This window comes from Amaranthus tricolor, chromosome 3 (assembly GCF_026212465.1).
Source record: "Amaranthus tricolor cultivar Red isolate AtriRed21 chromosome 3, ASM2621246v1, whole genome shotgun sequence".
Classification (NCBI taxonomy): Eukaryota; Viridiplantae; Streptophyta; class Magnoliopsida; order Caryophyllales; family Amaranthaceae; genus Amaranthus; species Amaranthus tricolor.
The window spans coordinates 29591725-29607306 of NC_080049.1; the positions used below are offsets into that span (position 1 = coordinate 29591725).

Below are 15582 nucleotides of genomic sequence, written 5' to 3' on the forward strand. Positions count from 1 at the left end.
TCTATTTGTTTTTCCAACATATAATCTTCTATTTATATCAAAAATTTAGAAAAAAGTAACTTTATGTATTCTCATTTTAATATTTTTATGGTCTCCACATATCTTCAACTAACTTTTTGTAACATTTATATTCCTTATAATCTCCATATGTTTTCCACTAATTTTATAAAAATATTTTTATAATGTCTATATTTTTCATCTATCAAATTTATTGTTCAATAAAATAATATCTACTATTTAAAATATTTTATTTTTAAAATTTTTTTTTAAATTATCTTGTGAAATTTGATTAAGAAAGGGAGAAAGTATGTACAAGATTGTGAAATTTAAAAGAATCATAATGTAATTGAGTGGTTTGATAAGTTTAGAAGCAAAATAGGAGTAGCATTGATTAGATAAAGGACATGAAAACAGAAAAGTGTACAAGTAGACAAGACGTTGGTCCAGTAATCGGACACCTTGGCATTAACATAACTCATTAACCGATCACTTTATCTTAAAATCCCAATTTTTTCAATAAAGTGCATTCTCTGTGGGTCCCACCCTAGCCTGCCACTTGCATTAGGTCGGAAAACACAGATTAGACTGCCACGTTGGTGATGATTGTGTTTTCAATTGTTGCCACTACAGCACTCTCATTAGAAGAAGTTTTAGTAAATAATCGTTATTTGTAGAATTAACAAATAATTCCTATATGGTCAAATTTAATAGACTGAGAGTTTTATAAATTTAATTTATTTTTTTTGATTTTATTCATTTTACTATTATTCTTTTATAGTGATTTACAAATCAAGTATTATTGATTAAAAATTTGTGCTCTCACTAGCGAAAGATATAAAGTATTACTAATCTCTCTCTACATTTTCTTTTTTCATTCACATAATATTTTTATGTGGAAAATTTTGATATAGAAAATTTATCAAATTAATAAGAAAAAAAAGGTTTTCACCACTTCCTAAAGTACTAATTTATGTAGAATTTGAGTAAAATAATTTTTTAAAGTATGTTAAAATACATAGTAGAAAAATAGATGTCTAAGTATAAAGCATAAAAAAAATTTCATAACCATTTGTATATTAATATATATTTTTTGACATATATATAAATTAAAAAAATATATTTAAAAAAATAAAAAATATTATTAGGACAAGTGTTAACCTTCTATTTGTTTTCGGTGATAAAAAATTTCCTCTTCTTGAGATTATTTTTAAACATTTGCAAGGTTTTAATTGTTACCTAACTTACTAGTGGGATCCAAAAAACCACAATAAATTTCCCGCTAATGGAAAATTTTTACACTGATGTGAGTGGTAGAGTTGTTTGATTGAATTCACTTCATTCCTAATAGTTGTTCTCATTATGAATGTTTAAAATAATTAAGAATAATAAAATTTTTTAGATAATGGATATATTATTTTATTAAATTATAATTTTTATATTATTTTATTTAAATCATTAAAATTTTAAAAATATTACTCCCTATGATTCACACCAATTGTCCCATTTGGATTTTTCACTCTGCACTAATTAACTCATAAGTATATCTAATTATGCATACTTAAAAACTATAAAAAAAATGATATTATTAAAATTTACACTGAGACACATAAAACAAGATTCTACTTGACTATTTTTGACACCTAGATTAAGAATAAAATATAAATTGAAAGTGATTAATAAATAGTGTCAAAAAATCAAATAAATCAACAGCTCTGAATTGGAGAGTGTAAAATAAAATTAATGGAAAAAATATGTGAAAACAATTATTAAAAAATATTTGAATAAATTTTTAGTGAGAAACAATTTTAAAATGTTAAAATCAAAATAGTGGAAAATAACAAGGGATTATAAACATAACTAAAGTAATAAGGATAAATATAATAAGTTACGTAAAAATTTATAATATAAATAGAAAGATTAAGAGATGAACAATAAACGTGACGGACCTAAAATAAGAAATGTGATTTAAGAAACAAATGATGTACTTTCTTTGTATTTTTTTTGTCTTTCTTAATTCTGTTATATTCCTTTCTTATTAAATTCATATTATTTGTTATAAGAACTTCATATTAAATATGTAAATGTAGCAAATTATATAGTTTGGGAGGAGTATATATTACTGATATTACAATCTATAGATATAGATGTAGTTTTGTCAAATGAACTGAAAATTGATTGTATTTTACAGATTTATATCATTATCAACGGACGTGGATGGCCCATTAAATAACTTTTGAAGGGTTATCTCGCTAAAGAGACTGCAATACTATTGATATTGGACGTATATTTAAAAAAATAATTGTCAATTAAATTATGTGAATAAAATTAAAAGTAAGAAAAAATCACAAAAGATAAATAGATAATAATTAAATAAAGTGGTGCGAATGTTATTCAAAATAAAAATATAACAAAGTTAAATGAATAGACTATTAAAACCCCATATTTAGATTTATTTAAATCTAATACTCCTTATAAAGTTGTCAAAATCGAGCTCAATATAATGATCCATCCGTCAATTTTTTTAGCCTAGAAAAGTTTATTTAGTCTTTTTGATCATGATTAAAAAAATAGATGTCAAATTTTTTTTATATGAATAACACTAAAAAATAAGGAAGGAAATTTCAACTTTCTCTTTGTTGATAAAATTTTGGCTAATTATGATTTTGTCGCGATTTTAGAATGAGTTCAATGGATTCAATTAAACTCATACTAAAACTTAAGAAAAATAAATAGTTGTGGAAAATAAAATTACTAATTTACTTTTTTATTGTTGTAACTACCTTTTTAGTTTGTTTCAAACATTATTTTTGTTTATGATATAAAATTTTGTATTACTATATAAATTACTATTTTGTTTATGATATAAAATTTTGTATTACTATATAAATTACTTGATTCCTTAGATTTTGAGATCATAGAGAAAATTTTTTGTGTGTAAATTTATTTATGCATCTTATTTTTATGGAAATTTTATGGTCTGCACTAGTCTTAACTTGTGAGTATTTCTGGTGATAAGGTTATTAGTCTATCTTGGATAGGACTCATTGAGATGATAATGATAATTACTTGTGAGTATTGCTTAAATGGAATCATGAGGATTTCCATGAGCAACAACAATATTATTTATGTAATGGTGTTTAATTGAGTTAGAATTGAATTGATCCGAAAATGACGTTGATCGATTCAATACAAACACGAACATAAAAATAAAACTGCATTAACATAATAACACTTATATATACTCTTTAGCTGAAAATAACAACTCAATCTAAAACTCTTTACCCATAATCTATCTAAAAAATAATCCATATAACTGATCAAGGAGGGTTTGCATGAACAACAACGATTTAAGTTTTGTTGCATAACTGAGTAAAAATTAAATTGATACGAAAATGATGTAATTGACTCAAAAATAGTATCGTATCCACATAAAATCTCATATAGTAAGCTTCATCTAAAAACAACGATTCAATTTGACACATTTGACTCAAAATCTAATTGATGATCCGAACGAAGATCAAATATTTAACCCAAGATAAGGCAGCACTCCAGGCCCCCGAAATTGCCAAATTGGTACAGTTATCAACAGAGTACTCTTTTGGTCCACAAATGTTTAAGCAAATCAAGGGGTACACTTTTATACTTATACCATATGCCAACACCAAACCACCCAGTTTTGACTGCACCAAATATTTCTGAAAGGCCAAATTTGGATTTGTTCACTTAATTATGTACAATTTTTCATGCTTACAATGTCAGCAAATACCAAACTGCTTAATTATTGTGAATATTTATAACTTTAAGAAAACTAATCCACCTCACATGTTCTCCTCCTTATCCTTTAATTTATTACAATTGTATTTTACTTATTTTGATATATTTCTAACACTACTATATTTATCTCTTTCCTCCTTGTATAATTTTGTTAACTATTGCCCCTTCCTTCAAAAAAAAAAAAGTATTTAAAATAAATACCTTCACAATTTCGACACGATTCTTATTACTAGTTATGGCATAAAAAATTTATGGGTAAAAAAGTATATGAGAACATTTAAGGAAGAAAACAATTACATTGAAAAAATATAAGATGGTTTGGCAAATTTTTCCACAAAACATTTTCAGACTTCACTATATCATGAAACTTGCGATTGTAATCTGATTTTCTTACCATCTCATCAGATATAGCCGCCCAACCACCACCGTACAACTATGGTGAACAAGACCGATAATGTAGAGTAAAATTCGCTCCACACTCAAATCTCATTTGGATCTAAATTTTCCTTAGTTTAGAAAATGAAGATAAACAACCTAGAACTAAATTACATCTGCATAAATGCTCAGCACCAAGAAAATCTAGCAATCAATGATAACTAAACCAAAAGGTCACCACAAATTACTAATTTAACAAAGAAAAAAGATGACAGTAATCCTAATCAAAGTATATAGGAAGATTTTGAGCTTAGAAACAACAAAATTCCAAGCCCTAACAATGGCGGCAAGAGTCGTAGTGTAATAGAAGTTAATTGAAGGGAAGCAGAGGATGCATGTACCGAAAATCTTCCTTTTTCTTCTTCAATCACCACCATATTTTTGGTGAGGTTACACATGGAAGGAGTTCAATCCAAAAAGTAGGCTCGAAGTTATGAATGAATAATACTATTAGAAGAGAAGAGTTACTAGGTAGGGTAAATATTTAACCTCAAATAAGAGTAAAAAGTACCTCCATAATTGTTTCCTCTCAATCCAATCACTCGAGTCAGCCTAAAAAATTTAAAGGGTTACTTTTTACCCTTTAATTCACCAAATTCATGCAGAACCTTATAAGAAAATAAAACACTAATCCTAAAATGAAAAAAGTATAGCAAAATCACTAATAATATGAGAACAAGTCATTTTCATAAAATGAATAAAAAAATAAAGAAAAAATTCTACATGGTAGCATCCAGTTTTCATGAAATGTCAGTGATAGCACTTTTTAAAGAAAATTTCACATGGTAGCATCCAGTTTATGCACAAACTCATTGCCGTAGCATTTTCCGTTAAGTTCTCGTCAAATTCCGTTTAATTCATCATTTTGTAAGTTTTTTCCACATGGTAACATCCAGTTTTTGTTTAATTCACAATTTTAACGTTTAATTTACCAATTTAATGTTTGATTCACCGTGAAATTTAGTAACGCTCATAAATGTTGTAATAGTTTTGTTTTCATTCAAATTGTTGGCATTATAAAGTTCAAAAGGTAAGTAGCCAAGCACTAATACTAATACATATTTACTTCAAGCAAAATTAGAGATAATTCTAATAATAAAAGCAAGTATTTTCCTACTAAAAAAATTTGCTACAAAAAAGTTACCTATTTATTTATCTTTTTCTTTATAATTTATGAAAAAAAATGTATAAACCAATATTACAAAAGGCTAATGATTAACGTCGTTAACAAACAGAAAGATAGCAAGTAGGATTTGGTGTTGAGGGAGACGATGGGAACCGGTGTGCATAACCTCTAACAAAACCTTAGCCTTTTGTTATATCCACTTGTGCATTATTTTATTATTATTAGAATTATCACTAATTTTGCTTGAAGTAAATAGTATTAGTGCTTCGCTACTTATCTTTTGAACTTTTTAATGCCAATAATTTGAATGAAAACAAAATTATTATAACATTTATGGGCGTTAATAAATTAAACGGTGAATCAAACATTTAAAATTGTGAATTAAACAAAAACTGGATGCTACCATGTGGAAAAAACTTACAAAATGATGAATTAAACGAAATTTAACAAGAATTTAACAGAAAATGCTACGGCAATTAGTTTGTACATAAATTGGATACTACTATATGGAATTTTCTTAAAAGAATGCTACCATTAACATTTCATAAAAATTATATGCTACCATGTGAAATTTCCCAAAAATAAATAAATAAATGATATTTAATAGTAAGGACTGAGGAAAAAGAAAGTGGATGAGCAATTGGGAATTGAATAAATAACCAATTTATCCACACCCTCAAATACAGTGGTAGGTAGTTACTCTACATTGAGAATTGAAATTGCATGATCGTGACCTTTAAATCATTCAACACTCCAACCCCAACTTCCTCAAGCTGCCAATTGCCAACTCATGAGCACCCTGAAAATCTAATATTGTCTTAATCAAATTGTAAAATATCACATTTTAAAAAGCTTTAAGTTTATTTCTCACTCAATTATTCTCTCTCTCAATCTACCATGTAGTAAAAAAAGTGTGCTCTTTAGTGCTAACCATTTCTACGAGTGTTCAACACAAACCAGATTTTTCGACATTTACTCAGTTTCACAATCAAATCCAACTTTAGCATAACTACGAAATAAACTTAAAATCATATAAAAAATAATATGAACACAAGATCAATTTTAAACCAATTTGAAATACCTAACTCACCATAATCTAAATATAAACACCTCTACCAATTTGCTATGCCTACTCCTCTACCTCAAAATTATTCCATTTTAGTATTCAATTACTTTTCAAAAGTTTAATGGATAACACATAAAAGAAAAAAAAACATGCATGAAGCAAAATAAACAGTAATAGTCGATAAAAGAAATACGAAAACAAGACTCAAACTCCATATGTACATTAACTTCTATTACTTTTTTTTCATATTTTTTAAGGACTTTCTATTTTCTACAAAATTATTTATCTAACAAGTCCACAAAGAGTCTAAAACCAAAAGCAGAGCTTTAAGCTTTCTAAGAGAACAAAAAAATACAAACAAATTCTACTAAGACAGCCTTGCCACTTCTACTGAAATGTTATTGCTGCCTTCAAAGAATATTTACAGCACTTCCAAACTGATGCTGTTCTTCCAAACACCACAAACACCACCACTTCAAGCGCTCACCTAGCTAATATGTATCTTTATCGACCTTCCTCCACTCGCATAGCCTACAAACTTGTAGCTTTAAGTATCTCACTATCTCAAAACTGGCATGAAGTTCCAAGCCTCTGTCGCTGCCTCTGCCCAAGAGTCACAGACCTACGCTGATCGAAAGCTGGGGGCAACAGTTCTAGGAACTTCTCGAGAAAGACAGTCCACTCTTCCTCAGTCATGTCAGCCACCTGCACAAAGCTTGCACTAGCAGGCAGCTGTTCATTTGCGCTCCTGTGTCCAGAGGATGAACATCCATTTTCCGATTTCATACGAGGAAGTTTTGGGACTTTCTCTCCTAGACTTATGTTCTTCAGGGACATCGATAAATTGGACATAGGTGGGAACTTTTCAGGAACAGGAAGCACCGCAAAATCCTCCCTCTCTAATTCTATGTCACCATCTTCACTATCATCTTCCTCTTCTGGACTTTCCTCGAGCTTTGAGAGAGGGTTTCTACCATTCACGCCAAATATTGGTGACCTGGAAAAGAAGTCCTCACCACTGCCCATTTTTGGAGTACAGTCCCACTCAGGGTCTTCACAATCAATGTCAAACTGGAATTCATCTTCTCCAGCTTCAGACTTTGGCAAATACCATTCCCTATCTTCCACAAGCCTCCTCGCTTCAATGCACACAATCTCAAGTTCACTAGGCTCCTCCTCTCCACTACGAAATTCCCTGCTCATCATCTCACCGATCTCAGCAAGACATAAACCACAGGCCGCAGCTTCCTTGAGAAATATGGTGCATAGCATCAAAATACGAAGGCATGCCTCACGAATCATTGGCAGCTCAGAACGAAGCATATCACAATCCTTTTCTGGATCAAGGCTCTGAATGTATGCAAGCTCATCCTCGGAAAATGGGATTGATGCCTGAGGCCAATGAATCCATTCAAAGTACGGATCCTCCAGACTTTCAGGCAGGCTAAGACCATGGTCGATGGGAATTAGCTCAACTTGACCAAATCTTCCCACACCATCAAGCTTCCTGACAAGAAGGTTTCCAGCATGCCTATCGGTGTTAAAAATTCTAATGTCCAGTATCCCAATTCTATGCACAGCTGAGACAGGGAAGTTTGATGTTCCATGGTCACTGGCATCATAATCATGTTGAATGAATTGTTGGAAAGATGCAATCTTACTGACCAGCTGCTTCTTGTTAGGTTTGTTACCATTCATCCCATCATTGACATTGAAGATCGAGTGTGTAATCTTCACCAAAGCTGTTGCAGGTACACCAGCAAAGTGCTGGTGATCAAGAAGACAGGCAGCAACTTCCCTGACACCAGTCTCCCCAACACGAACAGACCGCTTCAGACCTGGCTGACCAAGAGCCCTGCCCACAAACCCTTTTGGGTTGTTTGGTGCAAAAGGCTCTTCATCAGTGGGCTTCACAATAGCAACACTCTCACCCCTAATGTTCCTAAAATAGTAAGCACCTCCAAGACCACCGTGCACAGGCAACGGATCAACACCACCCTTAATCGCCTTAACAATATCTTTCACCATCTGTTTAGTAACCATGAACCGCTCTGACCGCCCCAACACCTCAATCAACCCACTCTTATCTTTATGCTGGAGATCTCCACCCCTAGGAGAGAGACAAGGAGTGGATGAGCTCCGATGCATGCTACTCCTCTTCAAAAGAAGAGGTGAATCATGCCGAATAGCATCAAGGTCATTCTTCAACACCATATCCCCATATGTCAAAGAACTCTCATCAGTCGGGACATTAAGAGCAATCTGCAGCCTTCTCTTCACAGTATGAACATTATCACTCCGATCTAGCTCCATCCCCAACACACAACCAGTATCAGTCTGCACAAACACACGTCTCCTCCCCGTTGTCGGCATCGGTATCTTCCCATGAAACTCCCCTGACAATGGATTCTTGAAAACCCCCACAGGGGCTTGAGTCTGAACTGGACTGTCAATCTTAGACATGGTTGTATGCTTATCTTTCACGACCCGCAAATAAGGTGATTGCAAAAGAGAGCCCGTCCTCCTCTCTCAAGCTAGCACCACACAACAGAAAACTAATCAGGTAATCCAAAAAGGACAGGATCATTAATTTAACACCAGCCAAACCCTTAATCGCCTCCTTTCAAGTAAGCACTACTGAGAAGATGGCCAAGATCTATGCAAATTCGCTACATTGATAGATCCATCGGACTATTCACGAATATCAACTGTCAATAAAATTAAAACATATATCAATCCTAAAACTCCTAATTACTTTCAAATAAATAAACTACCTTTCACTTTATTCAAGTAAAGCACAGATCTAAATATACTCCTCGTTGTCTACATTCTTTGAACCTTAAAAGCTACAAAAATTTCTTAAAAAAAATTATTAAAAAAAATCTCAAAGCTGAAATGATTCATTTCTTCATTTTACAATAACTTCAATTCAGCACAAGAAATATATACTTGTTTAGAAAGTAGAAGATTACAAAACAAATCATTTCTGCACTATTCAACGATTTCTCATTCAATGAGGAGTATAACATTTTCATCAAAAAAAAAAAAAAAATCAGTCCGAAAATTAATTTAAAAATATCGTTTACTAATTACAGATCGGAAAATTAACATTTGCTAAAATGATATAAATCAGAGAACAGTGCAAATTACCTGATCAGAAGCGAGATCTGATTCAAAATCGAAGAAAAAAAAATTCTTCGTATAAGAACTTCGGGAATAAGACGAATTAGATGATCATGAATTCAAGAAAAATGAAAGAACGATCGAAAAAATTGATGAAACTACGTTCTCTGAATTTCTCTCTCCGCGTTATCTATGTCGCCTCAAAAATCTCTTACCTCTTTGTTCCTCTTAAAACATCTGGGAAGCTTCTTTTTAAAACTGAACCGCTAAATACTGAGAAGGGTTTATTTAACTCAACCATAGTTAGTTCAGATGACACTAAAAATAAAAGGAAAAAAGAAATTGGAAAAGGGATTTTTATTTAATTTTTTTATTTCTAAACCCTAAAGATTAAAAGAAGAGTCTAGAATGAGGAATTTCTGCCGTTAGATTGGGGGATGAAGGATGGAGCATGGAGGTGACGAGGAGAGAGAGATAAATTAATAAAATTAGGTTTAGAAGGGTATTTTAGGGTTTTTGTATTTATGATTTTTTTACTGTTTTTGCGCTGGTAGTGACAACTTAATGTCTCGACTTTTGAATGATTAGCTCTTGCTTTTTTTTTACTTGTAAATTAATTATGTAAATGTTTTTGCATTTTAGGAAACATATTATGCAAATTTGGAAATTGGTAATTAATAATGTGAATTAAAAATAGTTTATAGTGTAAATTTTTATATTAATCATAATATTTTTCTTCATCATTCTCATAATTTAGGACTGATTATTAAACGGATCGTTAAGGGTTTTTATATATAAAATGATAGTTGGCTAAATTTATTGTGATATATCATACAATTTAATAATTTTGCTAATGTCATATGTCTTTTTTCATTTGATGCTATTAATAGAATTTGACTAATTGATATTTTTTTTGGATTTACCATATTTATAAATTTGCATATTTGAAAAATTTATACATCAATGGATGCAATAAATTACAATTATTTCAATTATACTATAAAGTTATATTAGGTTGAAGAATGATACAAAAAACAGGTGGATGATAGAAATAATTGGTTAGGATGGAGAGAAAAAATAAGTTTGTGGATGAGATTTAAGGAAAAAAGTGGGGTCTTTACCAAAAAAAAAAAAGAGTGCAAAATGAGTGGGACAAACTAAAATGGAAAAAGGTGCAAATTGAGAGAGACAAAAGAGTATAAATTTATTGTTTAAACAATCATACTAGAAAATATATGATGTACTGTGTAGAAAAGTATATATTTTCTAATAAGTTGTCGGAATTACACTGTAATATATATGATGTACTGTTTAAAAAAGTATACTGCGAAATGTATGATGTACTATGTAGAAAATTATACGTATAATATATTACATTTATTTCAATTATACTATAATTTAGGAAATTATTGGATGTACATAATTGTCCTTTTTTTCCGGCAGTTGTTTTTTAAAACTCAAATGACATAAAATTTATTTAATAGATCATTAAAGTTAATCATTTAACAACCATAACTATAATTTTAAATTTTAAGAAAAATGTCAAGAATATTGAATCGAATGGCAATTTGGCAACAAATAAATTAATGCAAAAAAAGTAGTCAATTATAATCAATCTGTATGCAATCAGACTATCTCAACTACCAAATATAGTGCAATAAAAATCAATCAACTAAAAACACTTTCTGCTTTCGGTAATACAATTATTCCTTTTCAAAAATGTATTAACACTTTAATGACATCAATTACAATATAGATAGTTTAAAATTTAATATTTTTATTAGTCTAAAATTTTATTATAATATTAACGTATTTAAAAATTCGTGCATTGCACGAGTCTGTATCCTAGTTGGTGAATAATAGTCTTATAAATCTTTGCCAAATGTAGCAATATAATTGATCCTTAAATTCTTACCTGGTATACTTATTTTCAGCCTTTGGTCATTTTGCCAAATGTGGCCTTCTTAAATAGAATTATTTAATTGGTTGATATTGGTTTACATAGAAAATAAAATTAATTAACTTGTTATTTTTAGTCTTTTTAAAAATTAATTTATCTTTTTTAAAAACTAAATAATATGAATGAATCTGGTTAAAATTGAGCTATATTAGATAAATTATTAATTCAAATATTTACATACCTTAAATTTACTATTTCTATAAATTAAATGGTGTGAATATTTTATAAAACTAGTAAGTTAGAAATTCTTGTTGCATTGAATGATATTAATAAAATTAAAAATGTAATATGTAACACATTTATTAAATTTTACTTAACATTAAAAACGCCTGGTTTAGTTAATTTATTTAATACAATTGGATTTTTTAAGGATTCTTTTAAAAGAAAATTATATTTATATGTATCTGATCATATTAAAATTTTGTGCAATGCACGAGTTTTTATACTAAATTTATAATAAAAAAATAACAATAATACAGTCAAATTTACAATATTTTCCTCAATTAAGTCTTTTTATAATGATTAGACATGAAAATGGTACGTTTTTGAAAATAAATTTATCACATCAGTTATACTTTTTATAACAATTGTAAGTATTTGAAAATAGTTATTGAATTTAATTTTGATACCTATATAAAATCAAAATAGAGTTAAGGAGATTATATTTTTTTAATACATGACAAAAAATTTATTAAAGAAATTTTCTAAATTATTATTTTTTTGAATAATACCTGATTGATTAATAAATAGTCATACGACATCTACATTAGAGATAAAAATTAGCAAGTACATAAATAAATGTAATTCAAAATTAACCAAGCTACGATCGTTGAGTATGAGATCTAACAATTCTGAATATTCTCTTTCACATCGTTGTTTTATACAACCTTCTACGAGGGGGTATTTCCATCTGTTGTAGTCTTGAGATAGACATGAATTTGATGTAGTTGATGGCAATTGCAATTTTGGTGTCTGCCATATTATCGCATTAGTCTCTACCAACAAATCAATCAATTGATCTATCTATCTATCTATCTATACAATATACTAATAAAAAAACGATTATGACACATGTCAATTTTACAATAAAAAAATTTTGACTTTTTTTATTTTCTTATTAGGAAAATATTTTTTAGCATATCATGTAATATCTTCCTGATTAGATTTGTTTAATTGCTTAGTTACAGATTTTATAACTTTACCTTATTTACTAATTTTTTACAATATACAATCATCTAAAATATGTAATATCTTTTAATTACAATAAATAATTATCGAATAATACATTAATTATTTATGTAAATTATTAATTTTCATTAAAAAAAATTTGTAATAAATTAAGAAAATAAAATAATTTTGAAAGTTTTACATAGATAATCATGTATATTACTTACATGAGTATATTAAAAAAAACCGCACAAATTAAATAGATTACACATTAATTCTTTAAGTAATTAATAATTAATAATTAGATAAGATATCGGTGAAATAAATTTTAAATGATAATTTTATCACCTATGTTTGACAAGTTTATAATATATAAATACTTAAATTAAGTTATATGTTAATTATTATAGTAAAAAATATATTCTTTAGGTTGAAAACTTATTTTAAGGTTTTACAAAGATATTGAACATTTAAATTATTTTTTATGTGTAGAAGTTTTCTATTATTTTATGTAATTACTTATAATCTATATTATTTAGTGCATAATTTTATGAATATGTTTTATATAGTAATATATTAATAATATGTATCTCAATCTAATAGAATTACCTTTATAGTTTTTAAAACAAATCAATTTATAGTTTCAATATACTTAAAAAGTTAAGAGTCATATAATAATAATAACACATAAGATTACTAATTTTTTATTTAAATAATTCAAAAACCGTGTTTGGCACAGAAATCTATCTAGTTAATTACCAAAATTCATAGCCCCAAACTCTCACTAGGAGAGAGATCAAAATCCAATATATAGATTAAATCAACCTAATGAATGAGTAGAACAAGTAATTCATATTTTAATTCTTTACATCAGTTAAATTTCTCCTAAAAATGAAAACATCATACTTAATTGAAAATATCATACTTAATTAATGAATTCTATTTTTGGAAAAAGATTACATTTTACATTTTATATATGGTATCTATGTTTAATTTGTCTAGAAGCTAACATAATACGATTAATCATAAATCATTTGTGTACAATTTTCATCGCAATTTTTAAAAATTCTTTAAAAACATACATGTATGAATAATTTTTACAAAATTAAAATCACAGAAAAAAAAATTAATGTTATGATTTGCCTTATGATGACAACACATTCATTCATCAACGTTATCATTCTACTAAGAAAACATCAAATTATTATATACTCTATAATACTATAGTTTATATCAATTATTACATCTTATTTTAATTATTAAAATTTAATGGTGATAATATAAAAATTTATCTTTGTTTAAATTTATATCTAAATTTACTATCACACTAATAAATTTCGTGCATTGCACGAGTTTTTATAGTAGTTGATTGATAAATGCTTAGAAAAGTCAATATAGAAAATTGAATGTTTGACCGATAAAACAACAAAAAATCCAAAAGTCAAAAATAAACCAAAAAACCAAAGAAAAACCAGTGAATATACGCTTGGATTGATTATATTCTTTAAAGTTTTATTACAATTGTCAATCTCATTACAAATCATATGTCAATAAATCTATCTGTCTATTTTGTAATTTAAACCTAAGCACATGGTGCATAAGTTTGAAAAACCGTTAAAAATACATAATGAATGTCTATTTGAATAATTTCTATTGTAATATACTCCTTTCGTTTCTTAAAATTTTTTCACCAAGAATGTCCGTGGGAATTAAGAAAAATAAAATTTTTTAGAAGGTGAATATATTATTTTACTAAATCATAAGTTTTATAGAGGAAAAGTGGAAATCATAAGATTATAAAAATATTTAAACGACTCAACATGACAAATAAAAATAACTTTTAATCAATTAATGAATATAGTGTTGAGGACACTGAAATGAGTTTTTAGTTTCAAAAGTGACTGCCTTACAATTTTTATTGGTGTTTATCTACAAATTGAACAAACGACAAACCTAGCCCAAAGCGTATATAGGAAATTTTCTCAAACATCTAAATTAGTATTTTGTAGCAAAATGGTTACTATTCTATATTTACACTGTGTTTGGATAGCGAATTTGGAAGAAAAAAAAAAAGAAAGTAAAGAGGAAGGAAAAAAGTGAAAGAAAGAGGAGGAGAGGAGGGGTAAAGAGAGAGAAAGTGCAAATTATTTGTTAAAGAAAATGGAATAGGAAAATGAATATTTTCCTTCAAATTTTTCAACTTTGGGAGAGATTATATGTATCATAAAATCTAATAAAAAGATTGTAAAATTCCACATGATATTTTCATAGTAAATTGCCATATGGAATAATTTTTATCAAAGTTAACATCAATCTATTTCATAATATATGAGTAGTATTTTACAATAAGATATGATGTTCTAATTTTTTTTATATTAATTGTACTTTTGAATTTAAAAGCTACATAACTTTCCAATTAAAATTTCTAAGAAAAATTACATATATTTTTTTATGTTGTAGTATTTGCTAATTAATAAAATTTCTTCATTAAAATTTAAATTTCTAAAATATTTCATTAAGAAATAAAAGATACATGATAATCAAAAATTATTTTGAGAATGGCAAATAATTATTATGATAACATTAGACGATTGCTCATATTTGCTATGAAAACTTTAATTAATAAATATATTAACAATCTTATTTTTCTTCATTAAAAACGCTATATATCCTAAAATCCTCTATTTATTTTATAAGAAATATTATAGTTTTTGACAACATATAATTACATCTCCATTTAAAATTTATATTTATATATACTTTTATATTAATAAAATTATAATAAAATTTGTTCATGTTTTCTTCCAAATTACTCCTTTTCCATTCTTATATATCCTTCTATCAAAACACAGTGAGAATGAAACTCTAAGCTCTAATAAAATAAAGTCAATTAAAAAATTCTTTAAATGGACCAGAGGTTATTTACCACCT

The 15582-nt window shown here is 27.9% G+C and overlaps 1 protein-coding gene across 1 annotated transcript; it reads right to left on the bottom strand.

The window, feature by feature from the left end:
- Window positions 1-6601: 6601 nt before the first annotated feature.
- Window positions 6602-9946, bottom strand: LOC130807501 (phosphatidylinositol 4-kinase gamma 7-like). The gene is made up of 2 exons (XM_057672727.1): window positions 9552-9946; window positions 6602-9109 (listed from the first exon to the last, which is right to left on the bottom strand). Exon 2 carries the CDS (start codon window positions 8862-8864, stop codon window positions 6966-6968), a length of 1899 nt encoding a protein of 632 aa, XP_057528710.1. The 5' UTR covers window positions 8865-9109; window positions 9552-9946; the 3' UTR covers window positions 6602-6965.
- Window positions 9947-15582: the final 5636 nt, after the last annotated feature.

Bases quoted from the DNA above. Each gene is read 5' to 3' on its own strand.
- LOC130807501 (XM_057672727.1), bottom strand. From the start codon at position 8,864: ATGTCTAAGATTGACAGTCCAGTTCAGACTCAAGCCCCTGTGGGGGTT.